This window comes from Phoxinus phoxinus, assembly GCF_949152265.1.
Source record: "Phoxinus phoxinus genome assembly, chromosome: 18".
Classification (NCBI taxonomy): Eukaryota; Metazoa; Chordata; class Actinopteri; order Cypriniformes; family Leuciscidae; genus Phoxinus; species Phoxinus phoxinus.
In genome coordinates this window covers 20,234,998-20,262,828 of record NC_136893.1, presented here as the reverse complement: position 1 = coordinate 20,262,828, position 27,831 = coordinate 20,234,998, and the positions used below count along the sequence as shown (strand labels likewise).

Genomic DNA, 27,831 nt, shown 5'->3' with positions numbered 1-27,831 from the left:
ATTAACATTTGGGAACATTTAGTAAGCCGAAATCGTTTTGAGGTTTGAGGTCTAACTTTGTGTGTCTGGAAATGATGACATTGACAATGTAGCCTTATGTTGAATATACCTTCTTGTTGTCTCTATTTGTTAATGAGGGATTTGTGGACACGTTAATGTTTAGTAGAGTAAAAGTTATTGTAAAAAGATCAAATTAGATAATTGTGGTAAGATAAATGGAGACTTGGTGAGCATAAAAGACTTCTTGAGAGATTTTGTTTCAAGAAAATATTCAGCAAGGACACATTTAATTTATCAGACGTGACAGTATAGACACATTTTAAAAGATTTATATTTCAGGTTAATGTATCATAGTAATCACAAAAATATGAATCGGCATCACTGATCTGATTTGCTAAACAACACTTCTGTATTTACTCGAGCACTCATGCACGCGCACACGCGCGCACTGCTCTGCTTGTTGAGTGTTTACGGTAGCTCGCGCCTCTAGTCCTGAGTGAAACTCGTAGTTTATTCTCTCATTTCATCAGCGTGGGAACTGCGAAGACAGCTCTTTCCTTCTTTCAGAGTCGTTCCCGTACGTCACGTCAATATTATGGGCTTTGATTTAGACCGTTTTGAGGGTCCCGTGGACCCGGACTTAATCTGTAAACTGTGTGGGAAAGTTTTAGAGGATCCTCTCAGCACTCCGTGCGGACATGTCTTCTGCGCCGCGTGCGCTCTACAGTGGCTCTCCAAAGTCAGCAGCTGCCCTGTCCTGTGCCAAAAAATCACCACTAAAGAGCTGAACCACGTCCTGCCCCTAAAAAACCTCATTCTCAAGCTGGACGTCAAATGCGACCACCGTAAACGAGGCTGCAACCGGGTGATGAAGCTCCAGCATCTTCCAGAGCACGCGGAGATGTGCGACTTCTCTCCGGTCAGATGCAGGAATGAAGGATGCGACGCGGTGCTCATCCTGAAGGATGTGGCTTCACACATGCGGGAGAGATGCGAGCACAGGGCGGTGGAGGTCTGTAAGGGTGGATGTGGACTGGTGCTGAGCCTCAAGGAGAAGTCGGAGGACCACAGCTGTCTCCAAGCACTTAAGAAACACAGCTGTCTCCTCCAAACCAAAGCGCTTAATCTGGAGGAAGAGCTGAAGAGTCAGTCCCTGAGCTTCAGTAAAAGAGAGAGGTCTCTCCTGTCCAAACTCTCTGCACTCCACTGCGAGCTGCACATCACAGCGCTCACATTTCAGAAGAAAATCACCGAGTACAAGAGCAGGATTGACTCGCTGTCGAACAGATGCCTGTTGCCTCTTGATAAGGTTAGCCTATATCGTGATATGGTGTGAATGGAGTGAACGACACTGTAAGAAAAACAGACATCTAAATCTTGAACTTTACTCAACTTTAAAAGTTGTAAGTCAAATCAAAGTGGAAACCTGCTGTGAAGTTTATTACATTTTCGCTTTGAATTTAATTACGGATCAAGATGAAACTAGGCTAATCTTAAAAACAAGTCCTATGAAACTAAATTAAATGGATTATAACACATATATTGTTATAACATGATGTGAACATTTTGACAGCGAGGCCATGGAACCCCTCAAAAGTGCAGATAAATAACTGGAAAATGATGACAAGGCCTAGGCTATTAATGTTTCATTTTTGAAAAGAAAAGTGTATTTCTTTTGAAATATGGAATATTATCTAAAACAAAAAGCCATCTTTGGATTTACAACATGTAGGCTATTATAGTTAATGGCTTTCATATCATTTCAGAAAACAAATGTAAACACAGGCCTACTACAAGTATTTCCAAACTATCTAAATGGCGGATAGAAAGTGCAGTTAAAGGGTTAGTTGACCACAAAATGAAAATGATCCCATAATTTACTCAACTTCAAGCCATGTGCATATGACTTTTTTCTTTCAGCCAAACACAATCGGAGTTATTTAACTTGCCAGCTTTGTAATGGCATTGAATTGAGTTTTTGAATCTCCAAAAAGTGCATCCATCCATCATAAATTAACCCATACATCTCCAGTGGGTTAGTAAAGGCCTTCTGAAGTGAAGTGATGGGTTTTTGTAAAAAAAATAAAAATAAAAGATTAAAAAAAAAAAATATATTTAAAACTTTCTAAACTACAATCATATATATATATATATATATATATATATATATATATATATATATATATATATATATATATATATATATATGGATATTCGTCTTACAAAAACCCATCACTGAAGCTTCAGAAGGCATTTGTGAACTATACTTTTACAATGTATGGATGGACTTTTTTGGGCTTCAAAATCCAAATTACCATTCACTCCCTTTATAAAGCTTGGAAGAGCAGGATATTTTTTAATATAACTCTGACTGTTTCCTTCTGAAAGAAGATAGTCATATACACCTAGGATGGCTTGAGGGTGAGTAAATTATGGGATAATTTTCATTTTTGGGTGAACTATTCCTTTAATATATTGTATAATATTAACACTTGCCTCAAGAGCTACAACAAAAATATGAAGATGTTTTAGATGATGGGATGACATATTGGGGCCTGCCCTGTATAACCAAACATTTTTCTGAAGTTAGCATTAGCATGCCAAAATCTACTTTTTACCTTAAAATATACTAATAATATATATACTATATATACTAATAACCACCAACATAATTAAATCAATGGTACAATAGAAAGGCACATGTTGAATCAGTTCATCTTCAGTAGCCTGTCCATAAACCATAACCAATATTCTATAGACATTTACAGGGTCATAGAAAGACTAAAGACTATTATAACACACAACACTAAAATAATGCAATAAACAACATAAATGCAACACAAAACACCCTAATGTACATTATTGATAGAATAAATGAGAAAAAGCTAAATAATTGATATATGAAATATAATCTCATGTGATGTGATCTGTTTTTTCTGTATTTTTACATTACAAACATTATTTACAGTGCAATGTATACAGTAAGATTCTACTGAAGACTCTTCTGGAAGCCTCTCCCTTCACTAAAAACACTTCACTGCCACCAAGCCAGCATTGTCAATTCGTTTTCATGTCAGTTTAAAGCATTCACACTTGAATGATCTAGATCTGAACAAAAGAAACAAAACTCGAACGTCTTCATTCTGTATTATTCAGATGCATAATTATAGTGTCTCTCATCTTATGCAAGCAATCTGAGTTGGCATTCTGAGTGGATAGTCTGTGAAACCAACCAACTTAAGACATAAGTCTAATTTAATTGACAGGAGGCATGTCTTGTGGACTTCAGGCACATAATACGTTAACAAAAGAGTCCGTTCTTGTTCTCTCGGCTCGCTGTGGTTGAGTCAGACTCTAATCAAGAGCTCATGATGCTTGTCTCACTCATTGTGACAGATTTCCGCCCGCAGCGGCTGTTTTAGCAGAGGACGTCACTGCTATAGGGATGTTTGAAAGACAACTCACTTAAGTTCAGATATTTTAAGGCTATCTGAAGTCTGTCATTCTTGAAAAGTCACAGGCCTTGCCTTGATTTTCTCTCGGGGACATCTGCTTCATGACAGATGATCAAACCCAGCTGCTGAGACTTTTTAATGTCCGTCATAAAACAGTAAATATGGATTTAACTTTACTGTTTTTTCCATCTACTTAACAAAATATTGCTGCAATAAAAAAAAAAAATAGGGTACAAAATAAACCCTTTTCCACACCTGCCGCTAAAACAAATCTCCTACCATCCAAAAAAACGACCAGATACTTGTATTTTCGCCCTGATCTGAAGGAAATAAGTGTGATTTCATTCTTCTGTAATTTCTTCTGCATACTTCACTGTGTCACGAGTGTGATATACACCTGGCCACATATTCATCAATTATCTTTAGACATTTATAGTACCTGTACTGTGATTTTGTCAGGTGTCTCTGAGGGTGTGATCTGTCTTCGCTGCTTGATATATGAAAATACCCTGAATCTCGTGTGGCTTTGCCGTTTCATTGGGTAACTAATGGAGAGAGCCCCGCTTCTTAGGGGGGGAGATGGTTAGTGTGGTCAGTGAAGCTGTGTTGAAACCTGCTGTATAGCAGTCTGTTGCAGCGTCTGAAATATGTCTTCTTTTCCGTTTCTCTCTTTCTGTCCTATCCCAGGGAGAGGATACGAGGAGCCTTAAAGTCACCCTACACAGGACATCAGGATCTCTTGGATTCAGTATCATCGGAGGAAGATTGTGTGAGGTGTGTAAGCTTACTTTGCAAAGAACCTTGTATAATATAGTTTTTAATCATCATTTTCTTTATTCCGTCCGTGGAACATAAAAGCAGATATTTAGGAAATGTTCAAGTTGCTTATTTCCATACAATGAAAATGAATGGGCAAAAGGAGCTGTCAAGCTAAAAAAAATAAAAATAATATATATATATATATATATATATATATATATATAATGACAGAAATTGAAAGATAATGCTATGAAATGCATATAAAGTGTAAAATTCGTCTTTTAACTCAACCAACCCCTGCATTGTAAGAAAGGAAAAACAAAATCAGCAACTAAGTCACATGTAAAAAAAGATAATTGCAGATTGCACTATTTGAGCTCCACACATTTCTCTCGAGTACACTGTGTGAAATGCGAGCGTGGGAGCCATTAAATTCTCACATAGATTGTGTCCAAGTGGAGAGGAGAGAGCAAGCTGTGGGTTTGGCTTTCACTCACATCACATTCTCTTCTCTAATCTAGTGGAGATTCACCACAGGCTGTTTACCACCTGTTCACTCCTAACGGACAGCCACAGTTAACCTGTTTTTCATGCAAGTTTATCCTTGCTGTACATACATTTATGCATAGAGAAGCGTGCCCTTGAGTCAGGCTCATGCACCATTCAGAATTTAATTGAACGCCTTTTGCGTTTTAATTTAATTCCCAGAATTCTCTAATTTACGGAGCCAAACAACATGAAGGGGTGTACAAGATAAAAACAGAAAAGTCCTTGAACATTTTGTTGGACTAATTAAAGTCTTCTGTTGAGTAACTGTTAAATGTCGTTGGAAAAAAAAATCGACATACTAATTAAAATACTTTTTTTGCTTTGTTTTGTTTCGAAGGCCAATATTTGAAGCCTCCCCTTTATTTATGTTATTTCTGCTGTAATTGTTTTCAAACTTCTTTAATGACAGTAACTGAGTATTGATATATTAAATGAATGAACCACAATTCATGTCAATTGAATGTAGTTTCGAGAAATGTAAAAATAGCTATTGTTTTTTAATTGTTAGCTATTGATCTAAAAGTAATTGGCAGTTGTTGTTTTTTTACCATTAATAGTTTAGACATACCATAATCCTCTCTGGTCACCACATGTGCACAGTCCACAATCACCACTCCTGTCTGCCACCAGTTCCATCAGTTCCTCTATAAAGACCAACACCAAACACACATACTTTGTCCGGTCACGTTTACGTTTGTTTATCTTGTTTTGTATTACCTTCTGAGTGGCTTATTAAAGACGTTATACCTGATCTTCATCTTCATCGTGTTTCCTGCAACTGTTGGTGACAGTCGTAAGGAAAGAATATCTACAATACATTGATTTCTATTGAGCTATTGAAACAAATACTTAAAGTCTCACTGTAGTCAATAATTGTATCCCTTAAAACTCATCTTTCATTACCAAAACTTTTGACAGCTCCAAGGCTTTCGTTAAAACTACAGATTATACTTCAATACATTTTTGTATATCCGCCCACGGATTGTCGGATCGGAAGAGGGTTATTAACAGAACAGTTATTGGAAGGGTAGGATCTCTGAAAAGACATCGTTCTATGTCTACTATTTAAACAGAATCATGGTAAAAATGGAACACTATGGCAACAGCTTTCTTACCTGTACGTGACGTAACTGACAGAATGGCATTCTCTTTGTTTTTCCCCTCTGTTCGGCCTAAAACACTGTGTGCGTGGTCATCCAGTTCGAAATGTTGAATACAAACAGATACAGATTTTCCGTTGCCATTCTCCGTATTTACGATTCTTTGCTGCCTTTAGCTGCTGCCTACAACGCTCTGGATCCTTCACTGAACCAAAAATAACTCACGCTTTGAATTCTTGCACCCAGGAACAATACAAGTCAACACCACTATGACAAAGTTTGCTAAGAAGCGTTTCCTACTAAAGCAAGGGGGTTTTGACTCTGGTCAAGCATATCCATAGCAGACTGGTGGGAGTGGCCTTGGACGGCAACATGCTCAATGCATTATGGGTGTTGAAGTTTTTCTATTTGGCAAAAGGGAAGACAACATACTTTTTTTCTCTTTTTTCTCTAGTCAGGTAACACAGATTTTAAAAATGTTTTCGACTTTCTACTGTTTTATTGAAAGCCCATTTTGCCAGCGGTGAAGTACCCCTTTAGCTTGTCTAATTTTCAACATTTGCTTCTATCTAAGGAACCAGAGGAGCATGAAGATGTCAGTGATGGGATCTATATATCCAAGATAGTGGAAAACGGAGCAGCTGACAAGGCCGGACTGCATGTTCATGACAGGATCATTGAGGTTTGTCAGTGATGGGGATGAGTTGATTTTATGTGGGCAAAATGTATTTTCAAATTGCAAATAGCGCAGGTCATTTGCACAGTTTGTGAAGATTTTTCTTGGACAGGATGAAGGCCAACGTGCTGGATGCAATCAAACTCAAAAGGGTCACCAAGACAACCACTAGACAGATGAAAGCCAAAGTAGATAGACATCATACCGCTAGTCTGAGCTCCTCAACTGGTGCCAATGTTTTCACAGTCTGTCTGTTAGATTTGTCAGATCTAGTCAGACTAACAATGTTGGCGCCATTGTAGGTTGATTTCACACTGGGCAGATTCCTTTAAAAAGGGTGTTAGTCTGTTCATCCAGCAGTACTGTTTCAGTTTTTCACATCTAACAGGAACAAAATGTTTCATCTAACAAAAGAGAACGTTGTCTATAAGGGCACGTAACAATGACAACACAACATCAAGATTTAGTAGCTTGTAAATATCAACAAAAGAGCAAACAAAACCTCATCTCGTCATTGAATGTCTAAGAAAAAACCCACGTTTTTATCGAGTGGCCTCTTATACAAGCAGAGCAGAGCATGATGATTTCTTTCTTGACTCACTTTGTCTCATGTGGGCTCTTTGCTGTCTGTCTGACGTGATGAACATAACAATGGCAGCAGAGCCTTTTGAAATCTGTGCATCACACCAGAGTGGTTCCCCAAAGAATGCATGATACAACTGCTCGTTTCAAAGAAGATGTCAGCCATGGAGCTTTTGTGGTGGTCTCAGGGCTCCCCTTTATAAACTGAGAAGGTACAGTTGGTTCTGATATGTCGTTTCAAATCTGTATGATGTGTTTTTCATGACATACAAAAAGAGAAATTATAATAATAAAAACAATTGATGTTACTTCAATGCTGTATTGGAGGTTTTCTGAAGTCGCGAGATTGGATTTTCCATAAATAATACAAAGCTATTGTACGGTGCATTGAATGCTTGGAATATAGCTCACAAAGTCAAATAGACTACTTTTACGGTGCTTTTTCTTATTAGTCATAAACATAATGAATATTAGACTAACTCAATCGGCACTGTGTATGCATGGCTATATTAGCAGAGCTCGACCAAAAAAATCAGCTTGAGATTTCTGCTTTCCCTGCCAACATTTTCTCTAACATACAAATTCTATTTAGATTTATTATTTTATGTGATCATTTTACACAAATGTATCATTTTCAGCCATATATTCACAAAGACCTTTTGACTGAAAATGATGGCATACATGGCAAATGTAAAGCTACCGTGGCTTAAATGAGCGCACAACGAAGAATAAACAGGAACAGTCTTTATTTTTACTAACTAACACACAGGAGATCGCTGGAAAAGTCCCATAAACACAACACCTCACAATGAAACAAAGAAACTAAGGCAGGCCACACACTTGAAGATTTGCAACCCCCAACGATCTAGGGGGTGTGGCCCGATTCTAGGCTTCTCGCTACCGACTTTTGATCCCCAAAAAATGCTCAATTGTGCGTTGTTATTACAATTATTTAACTGCTCCCATCGCGTCGGAGCCCGCATAATCCCAAATCGTAAATATCAAACATGTTTGTTATTCCCATCTCCTGATCGGCCTGCCTCTGACATGATACCTGCAATAGCCAATGAGTATTTAGAAAGAAGATCGCCCATATTATTTTATCTCCTTTATTTTTCTTTCCATAGATCAAAACTCATGCCAGGAGAAAACAACTGACGACGTCGATCAGCCTCTATTTGTTTTTCTTTTTTCGAGTCACGTTTGATCTCGTGAGTCTCCGTGAGATATCGCTGACTGTGGAAATGTTACTGCAATCGACAGGTGGTCTGTGGTCTCGCGGTCCGGACAAATCTTCTAGTGTGTGCATTCAGAGGATTATAATGCTAAAAATGGGTTGAAACTGCCCTTATGTCTGTGGTCTGCCACCGTTTTTAAATCGATTAAGATTTGAGAATCGTCTAGTGTGTCCCATGCAGGCCTAAAGGCTTAGGCCATGTCCACAATAATACGGTTTCGTTTGAAAACGTATATTTTTCTCTCCGCTTTGGCCTTCCGTCCACACTGAGATGGCGTTTTAAGTAACCGTAAACGTAGCTTTTGGAAAACGCTCTCCAAAGCGGATAAATTTTAAAAACCGCTGTTTTCGCGTTGTAGTGTTGACTGTGAAGCCAGAGGTATTTGAAAACGAGGACGAAAGTTTAGTCATGTGATCCATGTTGTACCAATAGATATTCATGTTTACCGGTATTGTGCCTGTTATGTGCTATTCACTTTTACACTGTTGCTAAAATATGTTAATTTGCACACTCTTCTTCATATCAGACTCGTTAAAAGACCCGAGGGGATCTGTCTTTTCAGTCTGTTGCTCCCAGACTGTGGAACGCCCTGCCCTTGTCCATGCGTCTGGCAGACTCTGTTGTCTCTTTTAAAAAGGATCTGAAAACATGTTTGTTTATGAAGGCTTTTGGTTGATGGGTTTTCACTAGTGTCACTTTAATTTTACATTTGTATATTTTATATTATTTGTTTTATCTATTCTATTGTACAGCACTTTGTGATTTTATCTGTGAAAAGTGCTTTATAAATAAATTTTACTTACTTACTTATCACAGTCCTGCAAAGATGACAGAAAATGTACTCACATTTGCTGTCCTGCGGCAATACAGGAGAGCAGTTGCGTTTTAGACCAAACATATGGTGACTGAGTGCGACCTGGACGCATCAGTGAATGGTGAGATATTTTGCTAAATAAAATTATCCTGTTAGAAGAATTGCGCGATAACTTTATTTACAGATTTTCCATCTGTATCATCTCAGTGAGCTTTTTTGAGATTTCACGCATGTGCAGTTATGTGAATTTAGAAGTTTCTTAATCGTAAAAAAATGCATGTATATTCCGAAAATGTAGCGTTGGCCTAATATGGCTTTTTTGTTGAGCCCAGATTAACAATTGTTTCTTTGTTTTTAGATGTGTGGTATAGCAGGAAAATCTGCTTGCTGCAATGACAGTTAGATGTGTTTGTGGATGGATTAACATAAGGCTTTCTTGGATGTCCCTAAAGACATGCCCAGGTGTTTGTGACGTCCTGTAAATCTGGACAAACAAACTATTTGAATGTTTTTCTCCTGAGTTAATATGCACGGGCAGGACAGCGGCAAGCACGTTATACTCCTCCATCAGGTTTTGGGGTTACGAAAGCATTCCTCCACTGATACTCCATTGCGGTGAGACAATTCTGAGGTTAAGACCACCAGCTTGGGAGGTCAGCGGTCAGCAGGACAGCAATGATATTTTAGCCTTCAGTGTTTATGAAAGGTGCTTTGAACTCGCATCTCACGTTAGGGGGTCTGTTGCATCCTACAGGAAATCTAGGTTAGAAGGAGGCGATCTGGATCGGACGGGGTTTGGAAGAAATAGGAAATATGTTTGGAGGGAAATTATTTCTAGAACTTGATGTTTGATCTTTTTCTCTGAAGAAAATAGTCATTCTCCGGCTTGTCTTTGAACTTGACAGACTTGAAAATGTGAAAGAGATTTTCAAGAAATCCCTCATGTGCCTGTATGTTGTCAGAAAACTCATGATCCATCAGAGAAAGCCTGTCGTACCAAAAGGAGACTGTCCTTTTTATGCGATTGTCTAATGTTCGTTTATGACCTGTGCGCTTTATTTTAAGGTCTATATCATTTGAGAAACAGTGTTGAGAGCGAATTCTTTGATCTCGGTGTGCCGTGTTTATGCGAGTTAAACCCTGACACCGCCTTTCTCGACTTCAGATCTCCAAATGCTGCTTAGAATAATCGCAACACGTGGTGAATTAGATTAAAGGTACAGGGGAAAACATCAGAAAGGATCATGGAAAGATTAGAGGAATGAGGAAACAGGGCTCTGACAATGGTCACTGTGCCGAACGGAAGCTCAGTGAACGAAGGTAATGCAAACGGTGTTTGGCCTTAGGAATGAAAGCTGTGCTGTTGTATAGACAGTATGCTACATATTAAGCTGCAGTTATTTCATATGAGTGTATATTTTTAAATAAAAATGTGTGAATTAACATTTCCGTCAGTATGCTTGTTGATGATACTGAGTAAGTATCATGTATCTGATGGTTGTGATCTAAGATCGTAATTACAGAATACTGTATTATCTGTGATGTTTTATGGCAGAACAATTCAAAGTATGGACACACCATAGTAGCCGTTTCTAATGAAGTCATGATGATTGTGAAATGTTCTTCATATTCAAATGCTACTGTAATTATAGGTAAGTGTGTGTGAAACTAGATTAAATTGAGGAATGTGTGGACATGTACAGCTTCACATAGGAACAGAACTAGGAATGATTTGAGTTAAAATCGACTAAATTCGCTCCTACTTCAGGATAGGGTCTAACCCAGCACAATAGGAAAAACCAGTGACGCAATTGTACGTTGATTGGCTGAACGCGTGTGAAACGGCAGGACGCGCTAATTTTAAAATTCTGTGTAAACACTCAGATTACAGCCTATATATTTACTCCACGGACATGGAAAACAGCGTTAGAAGGACCGACGCTGAAGTCAAGGCACTTCTCGATTTTTGTATACTGTTTACTTTCTTTGTTTAGCAGTTCTATCGAATAACGTATTAGGCATGACTCTGTTAGACAGATCGTAAACGAATGAAAGCAGAGAATGGGAGCGCCATAGACATGTATAGAAAGGCTAGATGGCTTACCGGCGCTGAGAGCCAATGGGACCCGACGACGTCACACGGCGGCCATCTTAGGACAGGACCGCTCGTCCAGTTATAACATTAAAGTCTATTGTGCATGTAGTGCTAAAATAACTATATTTTGCTAAATTTTCAACCGATTTTCAAACGGCTTGGTGTGTCATAAACGTCAGGGATGCGGCTATTTAACTGCATACTTGTGAAAAATTATAGCCACGGAGTTTATTAAACATCGGCATCAGCACAAATCATAGCCACGTTAATAAGGTTTGTAATAAACCAAACCGTTTGTAAATCCGTCAAGAATTCAGCAAGTTACGAGCATTTTAGTTGGCGTATGTCACTCACCTTCCGTCCACAGCAGCAGGGAGCAGCAGCGCAGTCTCCTGACCTAAGATGGCCGCCAAGTGACGACACAGCTGACTCCGCCTTGAGCCATCTAGCCTTTCTATACATGTCTATGGGGAGCGCTGTGTGCTCAGGCTCTGCCGTTCGCAGCGCCGTCAAAATAAAAGTCCCTCAAAACAATCAGATCGGCAGGACGTAAGTGATGGTTTTCGTCACTTCAGAGTTCCTAGTGGCGGTGTGAATGCAACCAGGAAAATGGCCCTGGGGGAGAATTTAGTTCACTCATGGTGACTAGTTCCTATAACTGAATGTATATAACTACCCAGTGCAAAAGCCCCTAATAGGGAAGAAACGTCAATCGCAACTTCAATTTCATGCTGACTTTAAAGGGTTAGTTCACCCAAAAATGAAAATAATGTCATTAATGACTCACCCTCATGTCGCTCAGACCTCCGTTCATCTTCGGAACACAGTTTAAGATATTTTAGATTTAGTCCGAGAGCTTTCTGTCCCTCCATTGAAAATGTATATACGGTATACTGTCCATGTCCAGAAAGGTAATAAAAACATCATCACAGTAGTCCATGTGACATCAGTGGGTTAGTTAGAAGTTTTTGAAGCATCGAAAATACTTTTTGGTCCAAAAATAACACAAAATAAGACTTTATTCAGCATTGTATTTTGGTCCAACATTGTCGGACTAAATCTAAAATATCTTAAACTGTGTTCCGAAGATGAACGGAGGTCTTACGGGCTTAGAACGACATGAGGGTGAGTCATTAATGACATTATTTTCATTTTTGGGTGAACTAACCCTTTATCATAAGCATTTAGACTGTGATCAAAATCTAGAAGTTTGGTACTTTAGAGTCTGAATTGTGTGACCTGACTATTACTATAAAACTTACTTAATTAACCATACACACAAACAAGATTTTTTTAAAGTACATGTTCTGATTGGTTATGGTAGCATTTTTGGTGGTACCTTGCGCAACGATTAGATGTTGGCAGAGTGCAAATGAATGAAATCGATTGGAAGAGTCTCTATAGATGCAGATTCAAAATATAATTTATATTGTATTGTATTTTTGCAGAGTCCTTGGATGGTAATGAGTACACTATTATCAAGGAAATTTTATGCTAATATTTGATGATTTTAGCATTCTGATATCTGCATAGGAAATATTCACATCTCAAGTGAAAGTAGAATTATGTTTTTAGCTGTGGTGTAATGAAGGTAACAGATCATGAACACAGTCACGTGGTGAATTGTTTTTTCTGTCATAAACGCTTAAGACCAGATGTGTATTGACTGTTTACCTACGTCATAAAACATTCAGATGGAATGAAGATCAGAATTGACACAAGATGATTAATGTGCGTGGTATGGTAATCTCAAAACAAACATAAACAAAACCAGCGAGATCAGCATTCACGTGATCCAATAAATGTCTGCCATGCAGATGTATTAACATTCCTTTGGTTATTCATCATCAAAATATGCATGCGTTGTTTTGTTCTGTCATGTGTAAGAGATAATCTTATGTCACCGGACACATTTAATGCCGGAGTGAATTCTCTAATTTGAGGTTCTTAACCTTTCTTGGGCCTTTTGTGTTCATCTAAGACCCACAATTTCAAGACCATTTAATATGCTATATTTACTATTATTCTTTCACAAACCTAACAAAGTGACAAATGTTTTTTTTTTATTAATAATAGCAGTAATAATAGTTGGCGGGAGCTATGGATGATATTAGTAATTAATGACAATTAAGAATTTTCAAGAAAATCACAGCACACTTTTGTGAACTGTATACGAACGGAAATAATTGCATTTTATTCAAATGTCTTAACCCAATACTTTGAGAAACATTGCCCTAGATTATTGTTCTGTATGTGTATAAAGTACATTTGGATGATTCACATAATGTTAAACATAACCACTGCAAAACTTTATACCTAGATACTAAAAAATGTGATGGTATGATGGTTATTTTAGACAGGCGTTTATAGGGCCAGAACTGTGGGCTTGGCAAGCTCACTTTGAAAAGTCTGGCACAGAGAAGCTCCACAGATTTGACTGCTTGTGCTTCTCAGAGAGAGTTTGAATAAAAAGCTTCATACTGTAGTGTATTGGGCAGCCAGCCATTAATTTGCATTAGTGTGTGTGTGTTTGTGCATGAGTTCAAATGTCACATGCCTGCCTTGCTTCTGCTTGGACTACTCAAGTATATTAAGGCATTGCTTTAATCATATAATCCTATTTTAAGTCATTTAGTCTTTGCTTTATAAAGAATGTTGCCAAGGATACAACAGTTCAAGTGTGTCAGTAAGGTGTCACTGATTGATCTTAAAATGAAAAAAAAAAATATATATATATGACACAATTCAGCTGATCCTGGTCTATAAGAAGAGATGTTCACGGTTTTGCAGTTTTCCTCATATGAATAGTAACACACGCTTTGAGTGCATTCTGAAAGGTGACTGTAATAAATCAGTTTTCTTTGGATAAATAGAAGTATGAAGAGTTGTGAATGACCCCTGTATAGATCATCCATTTACAGGTTCGAGTGGCCCAAATGTTCTCTGCATTCACCACCTGTGAAATATGATTCTGGTCTTAAGTTCACGTCAGCTTTTCTTGGCATCCTCTGTTCTCCTGTGGAAAGGAGGTTGAACAGCTCTTTTGAACAATTGTTTACTCCCGTTGTTCCCTTCTGCCCATTTTAAAACTTGAAAGTGCGATTAGTCTCAAAGGAAGCAGGGTTGCCAGGTCTGCGTAACAAAACCATCATGACCCATCAAAAGTAGCCCAATGATCATATCCTAAATATCAAAACTCAAAATATGCCATTCCCATACCTAAAATACATATTTTACAGTCACTGATATGCAAATTGAAAACTACTGTATCATAGTGATCATAAACACAGCTCAAAGGCTCCATACCAGTGGCCCTCCTTTGGCAAAACTTAACATCTAGCACAGTTTTATCATTGGTAGAATATAACATATTTCAATACAAGCATTTCAGTCAAATATAATAGGTCAATCCTTCAACCTGCGGGGGGGAAAACACAACCCGTGTTTTTTAAACTGTTTAAAAGTAGCCCAATTCCGCCTGAAAACCGTGGCAAACCTGAAAGGAAGTTCCTTCTTTTGAATTCTGTGAATGTGTGCTATTTTTTATAGGAGCACTGAACGGAAAGGCACATCTTTGCAAAGCAAACCATTACTGAGCTTCTCTGCAAGCCATTTTAAGTAATAAAGCTTAGTAAATGGCTTGATAAAAACATGCAGCACCTCTTTTCCTTCTTACAGCTTGTAAGGTCATCTTATATAAATAGCCCGAAAACAGACCAGACCTGTTTAACTACAGTATTATCTGAATTCAGCAGTGTTAATAAATGCTGACTAGAGCATAATACACACTCTGGCTGTGCATGTGTTAGATGTACATTTAAAGGAATGAAAATTCATAATTTACGACCCAAAACTGAGGGCGATGTGAATCTCCTGAGCCACAAACATTTTAGCTTGTCTTTGAGCTCTTTTATTGTGGAAACTGCAGTGATTTGTATGTATATGTTTGTATTTGGAGAATATAAAATTGTAAAATAAACTTGGACCAATCACCCAAAATTTTTAATTTTGAATCATCCCTTTAATGGAAAATATTCAGTGAGGTTATATATATATATATATATTCCTTTTCTTTTGCATCCCAAACTGCTGCTTTTCATTTGCTGGTGATATTATTTCCCTTTAACAGAAGTAGAATTAGCATTTGAAATGTTGCTGTGATAATGCAGACAGACAAATGCAAAGAGCAGAATGTTATAACACCTCAGTTTGTTTTGGCGTCTGTTGGGTTTGTAAAAAGGGTCAGCTGTCTGTGTTTGAACAGTTGTTGTTGTTTTATTTCATAAGCTCTGTGTTTCATTTCCAAAAATATTCATGCTTAATTCTGCAAGGAAGCTATGTAGCATTAGCATACCACACGTAAAAGCCGCTCGACTCCTGCCCCCAGAAGTTTGATGGGTTTATTTGTGGTTGTTATTGTACAAGTTGTCCTAAATGTGCACAACAAGGTGTCGGTGTGGCAAGTGCTTTCATGTCAAGATGTTGAAAACAGGTTTACTGGCTTGTCTTCTGTGGAAATGCTGAGTGTGGTGCGACTGTGTAATTATAAAAAATTGTGTTGATGTGACGAGAAAGTATCTTATGGTGGTGAGGGAGAAAGTGATGGTGGAGAGTGCGGCTCCTTTGCAAGCAATAACAGTCACTGTTTGAATCATGATTCATTAGGATAAAAGCAAAGTGTTACAATGATTTTACCACAGTTAAGTGTAGAGTTGCACGATTCAGGTTCAATTGAGAATCAGTTTCAAACTGAGATCACGATTCTAAACAGACAACTAAACAAAATAACATGTAATTTACTTGAGGTTCTGACAAAACGTAAATTGCTGCAGTCTATTTAAAGGGATCATCGGATGCCCATTTTCCACAAGTTGGTTTGATTCTTTGGGGTCTTCATGTAAAGTTTGTAACACACTTTGGTTAAAATTCCTCTATGGTTGTGTAAAACAACATCCTATTTACCTCCTCAAAAACAGCTCTGTTCACAGCGACCCATTTCGGTACATGTCTCTTTAAATGATAATGAGCAACTGCAATAGGTTGTGTCCACACACTGCAAAGACACATTTATATGCATGTAAAAGTGAAATTTGCATCCGACAACCCCTTTAAAATGTTTTTGAACAGTTGAACTGTTTTGAATGATTAAAAAAAATTGTTTTGAATGAATGATTCAATGACTCATAAATACTTCAAGAACACTGATTCATTCAGTAATGAAACAAGTAAACAAATCTCTTGAATGAATGATTCAATGACATACATTAAGTCACTTGTCGCTACCTGTTGGTGTAAAGATGTAATTAATACAATTGTTATTTGACCAAGTTACTTTGAAAAGTTGATTTGCTATATTTTGATCGCTACTGTAGACATCAGTGTTTCTATCCGAACTAAAAACTTTTATCCCAGTACTTCTGTGATAATATGAATATTTGTAACACAGAAATAACGAAACTGTGTGTGGTTGCAAAGACTGTTAGTTTCATACCTGTACTGTACATGACAACCGCTCTCTCTGGATCAGTTCCGCGTTTTTGTCAAAGATTTAATAGACGCCGACGAACCATTGTCATTTAGGAATGAGATCGCATTAATGTTTGAATCGAGATCTCAGTTTTTTAACAATTAATCGTCCAGCTCTAGTTAAGAGTAAAAAGACACGGTGAAATCAGTTACTTAATGTGTTTAGATTTACATATTCAAGGTGTACATTTATTTGTTCATGCATTACCTGGGAATAAAACATATGGCGTTGCTTGCGCCATGAAATACTGTAACGCTACTGGTGACTATAGTACAGCCTTGAGTTATATTGTTTGTGTAAAATGGCCAGTAGCAGACACCAGTGTTCAATAAACATAGGCATTCATGAATAATAATAACCAAAATGAGACTTAAATAGTTCAAGCAAATTTGAATTGATAATGACTTGATCTGAACTTCCACTGATGCACAAATACACTACTACTACTACTACTACTGTACTTGTGCATCTGCCACTCTCTGTTCGTGTCAGAGGGATTGAAGCGCTTGCCAGCAGCTGGGGTGATAGAACGCAGTCCACGCCTCTGCATGGGTGTCACCAATCGTTGTTAAGGTCCTTGCGCACTTAGTCAGAAAATTTTGCATGCATTTTTTCGTATCCGTCATTCGGTGGCTCTGAATCGTCAAAACACCATTCAAATGTGTGTAAGTGTGATTGACAACGTGAGGTCGAATTTATTTTTTAACGTGCGAAAATTTCGGATGTGAATTTCGGACTCAGTGTGCACGGGCCTTTAATGCGAAAAAGTCAGGTAAAATTAGGATGTGCGCTGACCTCAGAGAGCCAAATAAAGCATTGCCACACATGGATGAACTACTCGACCTGACTAATGCTTACCAGCAAGTGCTGCTGCACGAGGACAGTCGTGACCTCACGGCCTAGAACGTCAACAAAGCGGATGAAGTTCGCTACTCCGGTCTCGTGTGCTTTATTACTTAATCATTTCGAACAGATACCACAACAGGCTTTGGTACACTTTTATATAAACATCCAGATGGATTAGAATAGCAGAACAGAACAGTTTATCTGACAGTCAGTGTGTGAGTCACGGTTTTCCTAAGATGTTCAAAAGAGACGCAGCTTCTCTCTGCACAGTCACGAAAGGTGACTCAGTCCTGACACTGTGTTCTTCCACAAACTGAATCATCTCTCCTCAGTTTACAGGCAGAAATCGAAGATATATGACCGCACTAAACTACAGCACACAGACACAGCTGTCCAAAGACGTTATGGATCTCTACAAAGCACAGAACAGAAAAAGCTCTCTATTTCTGTAATGAATCAGTTCAATTACCAGCCATTGCTGTGAGTTTCATGACAAATGTTTTAAATGGATTCCACACTGGAGGTTCCTGCAACTAAATTATAAGTGGGATTTTTAATTTCTGCACCACTTGCATTAGCAGACGTAATTGCAGAAATAATGACTGACGCTATTGGTTGAGGAAAGTGCACATTAAATGCCACACTTCAGCTTTAGGTTGGCTGTATGCACTGCGGAAGACACTGCAGCTCAGTGATACACAACCTCGAGCAGAGATTTTCATTAGCCTGATGGAGCACTGAACCATGTGAGGGGATTATATGGACCCCAAGGAACAGCTTAATGATATCTGAGTATCAGTACAATAGTGTAAAGGGACTTTCGACCCTTTACCGCTGCTTTTACCATGTGCTTCCTCAGTGTTTACATGCATATCAAACATGCTGTATGGAGTCACTGATCTGGAAGGGGCTGGATGTTATGTTTTCTTTCCCTCGAGAACGCCATGTGTCTGGTCGCAGTCCCTTAAAGGTACAATATGTAAGAATTTTGTAATAAAATATAAAAAAATCACTTGCACAGTGTGATATAATTCCTGCAGTTGTGTACATACAATATTCCAAAAAGTCTCCAAAGATTTTTATTTCAGAGAAATTCCAATTTTAAATATTTGCCGTCCCAAAACTTTTATAAATGTTCAGTGCGTGTCTGTGTGAGGTAATCGGAGCTGCATTATTGCATAGATCTGCATCTTGAAGCTCCGCCCTCTGTGCCGTAGCAGCAGCTCATTTGCATTTAAAGGGACAACCCTCAAAAAGTGACAATTTTAACATGCTATAAAAATTTAGCTAAATCTTCACATACACACTCTGGGGACATCTTGTGAAAAGGGCATTATAGGACCCCTTCAATTTTTATTTGTTCCTGTGATTCAAAGCTAATTTTTTGCATCACGACTCCAATCTTCAGTGTCACATGATCCTTCAGAAATCACTCTAATATGATGTTTTGATCCTCAAGAAACATTTATTATTAATATCAATGTTGAAAACATATTTTTGTGGAAACCATGAAATTTTGTTTTTTATTCTTTGATGAATACAGAAGAACAGCATTTATTTGAAACCTTTTGTAACATTATAAATGTATTGTCACTTTTGATCAATTAAAATACGGAAGCTTATTTCCGCCATGGAATAAAACAATTGCGATAATTTAAACTTTTTATCTCCGAATTCTGACTTTTTTCTTGCACTTGCGACTTTATTTTTTCGCAATTCTGACTTTTTTCTCAGAATTGCGTGATACAAACTCGCAATATCATGCAATCCTGAGAAAAAAGTTAGAATTGCCAATTGCGTCATTTAATTTCGCAATTGCGAGAGAAAAAAAAATGGTGAAATTAAAAAGTCACAATTACCTATTTTAATATTTCTTTTACCAGCTATTAACCAGCTTCCATAATTAAATGTACAAAAGTATTACTTTCTTTAGACAAAAATGAATCTTACTGTCATCTTTACAGCTTTGTTTCAAAAGACAAGATTTTGAATTTACAGTTGTTTTGAACTCTTATATGTGAAAGATAAAATAAACTTTTATTCATAATATAATAAACCATTTAACTCCTGTTAATTTCTGCAGTAATATGGTCCGAAACAATGAACACATGGTGTTCCTCAGTAACCTTTAGCCTGTCTGTGACATGCCAGATTACATCACAGACTGGAGCCCACAGGCTGAACATTTGGAGGAAAAACAAATGGCAACAGCCTCCGGTTGTGCTTGTACCGCTGTTGAGCTTGCTGACATTACAGGAGCTGCTCATTTTATTGCAAGAACTTTCCTATCGACATGCTCGTGCCAGTAATTGGAGAAGAGAGCTTTTTAATTGGCCTGCAACAAAACATTTTCACGACTTGTTTCCACACATTACGAAACCTGAGGAACGTGGTTATTATCATCTTTGGTAATGTAGTGAATTGTTGATTACAGGGTTGGATTATTTTTATGATGATAAAAACAACATAGTTGAGGATATAGACAACACTCTCCTTTAATGAGAGAGAGAGAGAGAGAGAGAGAGAGAGAGAGAGAGACGGAGACGGTTGCACTGAATGGGAGGAGGGAACAAGCTCTCACATGCGTGTGGTTTACAGACACAAACACACACTCACGCTGCTGTTGTTGTTGTGTCTGTAAGCTTCAGTCTCTGTAGATACTTTCTCATGATCACGTTTTTGAGCCGGTGAACTATTTGCTGATGTGTTTCCACCATGGGGTGCAGTCTCTGTACTATACAGCGGTCAGACGAGCACTACAAACAACTACAAGGCACATGTCAGGTAAAAAAAGAAGAAGAAGAAGAAAAAAGCGTTTGGTTTGTTTATTCTTCATTAACATACTCTGGATGTCTGATTACATTTAAATGAATTAAGAAATGTCAGTCATTTTTATTGCATTAATTACTATTTGATTGAATGAGCAAATTTCAAATGCCTCTGATGTTACGCCGGTTGTTTGCATGCTAAAAAGGTTGCGAAAGGTTATTCTGCCGAAGGAAGGAATGTGTTTTGGAGACTGTGTACATTTGACAGGGTCACGAGTGGGTCACACTCAACTGAAGAAGAGCGAGAAATGTTTGAGGTCCTGTCAAAATACTTAAAGGCTGTGTGTTTATTTGTTTGTTTATGTGGTTTGGTTTGTTATAGAACGGTAAAATTCCCACAATCCCTGTGTAATTAGCTTCCACTGTAATTTAACCTCCAGTTGACCTCCTATATGTCTGGAAGTGTGAACTATACTCTTTAGGAAAAGGCAGAGCGCAAGGGGGGGCAAATGCAGTAACACTTTACTTAAAGCCTTTATGTATAATGCATTATGAAGGTATTCATAATGTACGTTATAATGCATTATAGTATTTCCAGATTCCTTGTTATGTCTAAAATGTGTTGTTTGTCGTGTGTTAATGCATTATGCTTATTTAAAAAGACGCAGCATAAGTATTATCACGTATTATAACTGTGGTTACGATTAATTATTCATGAGACCATACAATGCATTAAAAGGTGCATTACATGGTATAATTAATGCATTAAAAGTAGTTTTGTAATGTATTATATATGTAAAGGCTTTAAGTAAAGTGTTACCCCAAATGCTAAATGCAAATAATAATAAAAACTAAAATTTGTATCATAGTTATGATGACAAAATAATTAGGCTTATTAACTTCATATCACAGTCAGTGCAGCCAATCAAACTCTATTATATTTCGGTGCATCACTTTGCAGAAACTAGACAGATGCCAACATTAACAGGTTGTAAAATAGATTTGAATACTTTATGAATCATTTTTATATGGTAAGTAATTTCGGAACTGTAATGTCTGTTGTGTTGTACACTGTAAAAATTGTGTAAGTAAAACAAAGATCATTTCCAGACAGACGCATAGTGCTGTCCACACATGTTGCTGTCCGGGTTGGAGTGCGTTTCTACTTCAAAATGTCACATTTATTTTAATGCATTTCCTAGTAATTATTTGTGAAATTCGCTAGCAATACCAGTTGCAAATCTGATGTTAACATATTTTAGTTTTTCCATCTATACATTTTTAATGTTCTAGGGCTGCAGCTCCAATCGATTAAATTTATAACAAAAATAAACCTGTTATGCTTACCGGTATATTCTTTTATGCACACAATTGCGTACAATTTTTTTGGGGGGGTTTATAGCCCCTCAATTTAAACATTGTGAATCGGACAAGATACAGAATGTAATGCTTTTCAATAAAATGTTGGAAATAAAGTTTGAGTTTGATTAATTCATTAATAACAGGTTCATCGGTTATCAAACTGCAACTCTACAAACAGAATGTGCTTTACCGCAACTTTAAAAGTCGCTATAGCCAGGCAAAGGGTGTCTCGTTGAATTAACCTCAAGTATATTCAGTGACTTTTCTGCCCCGTGTGCCAAAAGGCATAAGAGAAACCGTGTGAGTGAGTGAATTTAAAGTAGTTTGTCAGCTCACACATGAATGGGCACACTGACAAAGTTCCCATGTGTGTTATTGCCACTGCAAGATTCCAGAACAGACAGCAGATTGAGTCGAGGTCCCTGAGGACATTAGCTTTGAGATTCGAGACTTACAGCGCTTTGATAAATGAAGTTCTCTCCCATTAGCTATCTGGCACATAGCCATTTCCTTGTGTGATTCAAAAGCTTTTACACACCCTGTTGGACTTCAATCAATGAATGAAATCTCACTAACTGTGTGATAATGTTAAAACTGGGCTTCCGGACATAAATATCTCGGTGTATTGCCCTTGCACATTCAGGACTGACTTTGCAATGTTTAGCCAAATGAACTGGTTTAGGTCAAGAAGTCAGTGTTTCATATACAACATTTATCCTGAGTCTTTCGTTCTTGGCCACCAAATCATTAACTTGTGTCTTGCAGGTTCTTCACATTTCTAACAACCTTGTGGTGTCTTATAGATTCTATATGATTTTCTCATTCCAGTCAGCTAGTTTAATAATTGAAAAATAAATATTTATATGGCTATCAAATGAATTAATTGAGTTGAATGGACAGCATTATACTTACTTTGTCTTTCTGTACCATACACCTCAAGTTCATTTTATTAAGTATACTTAAAAGCTCAAGTATATTTGTAAGTATACTTTATGTAGTAAGTATACTAACACCAATGTACTAAAGTATACTTGTAAGTGTACTATTTCAATACTACTAGGGAGTAAATTGGCCCACTTCTTAGTGTATAAAAGGATACATTAAGTGGATACAACTACACAAGTGAACTTATAGGTATAATGATAGTTTACTTGTTAACTACTTGTAACACATTTTTTAGTGTGTGGAAGTACACTTTGAAGTATACTCTCAGTAAACTACTTGTATACTACAAGTATACTTGTAAGTTTTCTTTTAAGTGAACATCATACTTATAGTTGAATATTTATATATATTTTTTGCACTTTAAGTATACTACTATGTTCCTATTTAGGTATTAAGTTTTATACTTGAAATATACCTTTTCTGTACTTAACTTTCCCCTCCACTGTTTTTTTTAAAGCAATTTTCACAAAAATGTCATGGCCCCAGGAATATTTTGTTGGTTGAATATCTTAACATGCTATATATCAAAATATAGATTCATATTTTTTTTATCAACACTTGTAAGTTTAATAAAGCAACATTTTGAACAAAAAGCTGAGACAATCATATCAGACAATGTCCGGATTGGATTCAGCACTATTATCAAAACATAGATCGAGTCAGACAGGTTTTTGTATTTTGACCTCACATCTGGTTTTAAGGTTAATGTACAGCCACACATGGCACTCAAGTTCAGTATATATGGTCAAGTTGGGATGACAAAGCATACAAGTGGAGTGCATAAGATTAAAAGAGTTTAAAGTTATATTTTAAGTGTATTCTCTACAATATAATGAAATGCTCAGTATGCGTGTCAGAAATATACAGAATTCTTTTGTTCCTTACGTTATGAACATGTCAGCTTGTAGAATAATATGAAGTAAACCTTGCAAAAGCAGATCTGAATTCAAAGTCTGCGTTTGTACAGTAGCTAAACTAGTGGAGTGTGGCACAAGCAATGCCAAAGGTCATGGGTTCGAATCCCAGGGAAAACTCATACGGATATGCTTTGAGTTCAATTTATTTACACAGACACTGACTGACCCACAAAATAAGTAACAGTATCGCTAATAAGGTTCCAAAAAACACTATTATAAGTAAAAGCTAATGTGGACTTGACCTGCCAACAGTGTTGGGTAAGTTCCTCCAAAAAAAAAAGTAATTAATTACATCTTCGACAGTGTAATCAGATTACTGTACTAATTACTCTCCAAGTATTAAATTACGTATTACTAATTACTTTCAAAATCCCATATCAACCTCGACCAGTTGAACAATACAAAGACAGACATGAAACTGCGCTTTTAATTCATTCATAAATTATTCTTGTATTGTATTTCTTGTATTTAAAGGGAGGTTACATTAGCACATACATTTTAACTTTAGACATTACATTTTGATGTTAAATTGGTTTAATTGTTCTATAGTCTATACAGTATGTACTGCAATTTCATCAGAAGTAATTGTTATTAAATTACAGAAAGACATTTTTTTTTTTATCCTTTGCTTTTTCAAATTACTTGCTTAGTAATGCATTATTCCCAACACTACCTACCAAGGTTACAAAGAGCATCCTGTAATATACATTATTATTCCCCCCAAAAAAATTTCACACCTCACCTTTTTTCATTTAAACTTCCCCTTTTTTTTCTTAGGTAAATGGAAGGAGCCTCTCTGTCACGACCCATGACCAAGCAGTGGAGGCCTTCCAAGCAGCCAAAGACCCCATTGAGGTCGAGGTACTGCGCAAGGCGGCACACAAGACTCTCAATACTCATGAACCAGCCCAAGGAGTGGACAACAGTACTCAGACCAATGTTACACTGAAACATATAGAGACTATGGCTAAGTTACCGTCACCTCCGGCACCACTGTGTATGGCTGTGCTGGACAGTTTCCATTCACCCTCACAGTAAGTGCTAGTCAGCATTTGTCAAGCATTTCTTTGACCAGTTTTATCATAACAGCAAAACTCGAGATTGTCAGATTTGCTGTGAACGAGGCTTCGGTTAATGTTAATTTTTCATTATACTGAAGGTGCCAAATGGCAAGACGTGACTCCCCTTACTCCACAGACTTACACGATGGTGTACAGAAAGACATTGAGAGTAGAGGACTGGAATATGAGGTATTGTGTTGCTATAGACTGTATTCACTAGAGATATGAGGTCATTTTAATTTTGATTTCATATACTTTCTAATATTTTCCCAAGACCTCTTTAATTTCACATGGTTTTACTATGCAAATGAATCATCTACCGTATGTAAGAGCAGCAAGCACTATAAACTCTCAGAAATGCTTTGGCTTATGTTTTATGTTACCAATAATTAAAATGGTAAATCTTTGTCATCCAAATAAAGAATCTGTGTTTTCATAGGAAGTGGATCTGCAGAGGAAAACTACTAAGGATAAGCTTGGCCTGAAGTTATGTTACAAGACTGATGATGAGACGACTGCCATTTATATTAGTGAGGTAGGTTTCTTAAGTGGGAATTTCTCAGGACAGCAATTTATCAGGCAATTTTTGCCTGCAATGTCCAATTACACCTCTGATTTAGTATACAGTATATATTTACCAGACTTTCTCAGTGCAGCTTTAGGTATTCCAGTGTTTTACAGATCAAATGTTAAGGCTAAACACACTCTTCTTACCATGCTTAGATTAACCCAGAAGGAATTGCAGCAAAGGATGGCAGAGTACAGGAAGGAGACCAGATTATCCAGGTAGACTTTATTCCATATCTTTTTTTTTTTTTTTTTTTTTGGAATACTTTGACTAAAACATAAAATCGGTTTTGCTTTTCACATGTTGAAGATCAATGGAGTGGAGATCCAAAACCACGAGGAGGCAGTGACACTTCTGACCAAGGTGGAGAGTAAGAATGTGACCCTCCTAGTGGCTCGACTAGAAAGTCAGGTCTGCAAACTGTTGTGAACTTGCAGATGATCTTGGTAAATTTAATTTGATTTATGTCAGGGGTTTCCAATCCTGCTCCTCTAGGATGACCTTTCTGCAAGGTTTAGCTCCAACCCAATTTAAACACACCTGAACCAACTGGACTAAAACTCTGGAGGAAGGTGGCCCTCCAGGAGAAGGTTTGGAGACCCCCAAGTAAAAGAATGACATTGCATTTTTGGTTTGGGTTTCAGGATGTTGGCTGGTTGGAGAAGGATAGAAACAACTTGGCAGATGACTTGCACATGGGCATGCTGGAGCAACAGCATAACAAGGTCAGGGAGTGCACGGCAAATATACTGCAGCAGATAAGTTATTAAGGGTCATGTAAACAGTAAATAGCTTCCTTGATCCAATTAAAGGTGCTAACATCACTACAGTGATTTGCAAGCCATTTAAACATCTTCCCACTCACTTTTAACAGAGCACACATGAAGAAGATGGAGGCACTACTGATACGGCAACCTTACAGTCCAACCATCACGAGAAAGACAGTGGCGTTGGCCGCACTGATGAAAGCACTCGTAATGATGAAAGCTCGGAGCAGGACATCTTAGGAGATGACCAGAATTCCCTTTGTGACACTCTCCCAGAAAACCACAAGACGTATAGTCAAGGCACTTTTGAAAGTGGGGACATGCACTTAAGCAATGACTCCTTCCTTTTAGTTGACAATGGAGACAGTGGAAACTTCCTTGGCATTCCTGGAATGGCATGTGAACGTTTCCAGAAACAGCTTGAACTGAAATGCCTGGTCAATGGTAGTGGTCTTCAGGGATTTCTGGAGCATGACAACACACTATATGGAAAGAGGCTTAGTGTAGACTGTGATGATCAGGAGGTTCAGATGCTTAATGAGGAGTTGCTGAACATTGAGCTGGAGTGCCTGAATATCATACGAGCACACAGGCTTCAGACTGAAGGTGATGATCGGCAAGCCAAAAATTGCTGCACCAAGCATTTAACTGAGCAAATAAATACTAAAGTCCATCAAGACCTCATTAATAACCAGGTTGACTACGAAGGCTCTACTAGTGCTTACAACACTGGAGAGAGCTGTTGGAGCTTACATCCTGCTCTGGAGTCAGATTCTCCTGACTCCCAAAGGGTGGTTCCTGGAGACAAGAGTAAAGGTTCTCCCATGCATAGACGCAACTCAACAACAGCTTGCTCCAAACATCAACTCTCTCCTATTCAGGAGATCAGCCCCACCAAGAGTTTACCTGGAGATCCAGAGGTCACAAATCAGGGGGAAAGAAAGCAAAGTAAGAAAGGGAACCCAAGGAAGACTTCCTTACACCATTCTTCATACAAGAACACCTACATCCCAGCACATGCTCAACATTACCAAAGCTACATGCAACTTATCCAGCAGAGGTCGGCTGTGGAGTACGTCCAGAGTCAAGTCAGCTTGGCCAGCCTGTGCAAGAACCCAGAAACCACTCCGACTAAACCCAGGCCCAAGATGGGGTGGAGAGTGAAGATCCGTGGCGATGGAACAAGGTACATCACCAAAAGGCCCATCAGGGATCAGCTGCTGAAAGAGCGTGCTTTGCGCATTCGGGAAGAACGCTGCAGCGCAACTACAGATGACGATGCAACAAGTGAACTAAAGCTGGGTCGATACTGGAACAAGGAGGAGCGCAAACAGCATGCGGCACTAGCCAGGGAACAGCGTCAACGGCGTGAACTCGTCAAGCAGTGCCACATGGAGAACAAGGGACAAACAGGAGCAATGAACGACAAGGAGAAGCCTGATATTATCCAGCTTAGCCGTAAAAAGATGCTGAAAAGGAGGAACAAGAGGATATTTGACAACTGGATGACCATTCAGGAGCTGCTGACACATGGCACAAAGTCCACAGATGGGACTAGACTCTATAATTCCTTTCTTTCTGTGACTACAGTGTAAGGGATTTTTTGGTTTCGGACACTTTACTTGTTTACTGTGTAAAATTGTGTGCGGGTGTTTGTGGGAAATCTTGCCTCATTTCAGGAGGTGGGTCATTTAGGGACTTAATGAAAATCTATAGCGATTTGTGTGACGCAACAGTTGGAGTACATAACAATGATGAGGAAACAAAGTACAGATTTCATGTCTTAATACTTGACGCCGCAC

General features: G+C 38.0%; 1 protein-coding gene across 3 annotated transcripts; it reads left to right on the top strand.

Moving 5' to 3' along the window:
• The first annotated feature begins 459 nt into the window (after window positions 1-459).
• Window positions 460-27,665, top strand: pdzrn3a (PDZ domain containing RING finger 3a). Of its 3 annotated transcripts, none has more exons than XM_079587972.1 (10): window positions 460-1,309; window positions 4,143-4,229; window positions 6,438-6,545; window positions 24,411-24,667; window positions 24,793-24,883; window positions 25,134-25,229; window positions 25,418-25,480; window positions 25,572-25,625; window positions 25,907-25,987; window positions 26,137-27,665. In XM_079587972.1, exons 1-10 carry the CDS (start codon window positions 596-598, stop codon window positions 27,622-27,624), a joined length of 3,039 nt encoding a protein of 1,012 aa, XP_079444098.1. In that variant the 5' UTR covers window positions 460-595; the 3' UTR covers window positions 27,625-27,665. The 3 variants fall into 3 exon arrangements, with proteins under 3 accessions (XP_079444098.1, XP_079444097.1, XP_079444099.1); XM_079587971.1 differs by having other exon boundaries at window positions 25,572-25,673; XM_079587973.1 differs by lacking the exon at window positions 6,438-6,545 and having other exon boundaries at window positions 25,572-25,673.
• The last annotated feature ends 166 nt before the right edge of the window (window positions 27,666-27,831 follow it).

Excerpts from the sequence above, each read along its gene's own strand:
- pdzrn3a (XM_079587971.1), top strand. The coding sequence starts at position 596 with ATGGGCTTTGATTTAGACCGTTTTGAGGGTCCCGTGGACCCGGACTTA. Across the intron at positions 1,310-4,142 it reads GCCTGTTGCCTCTTGATAAG|GGAGAGGATACGAGGAGCCT; the intron begins GTTAGCCTATAT and ends GTCCTATCCCAG. Across the intron at positions 25,674-25,906 it reads TGGCTCGACTAGAAAGTCAG|GATGTTGGCTGGTTGGAGAA; the intron begins GTCTGCAAACTG and ends TTTGGGTTTCAG.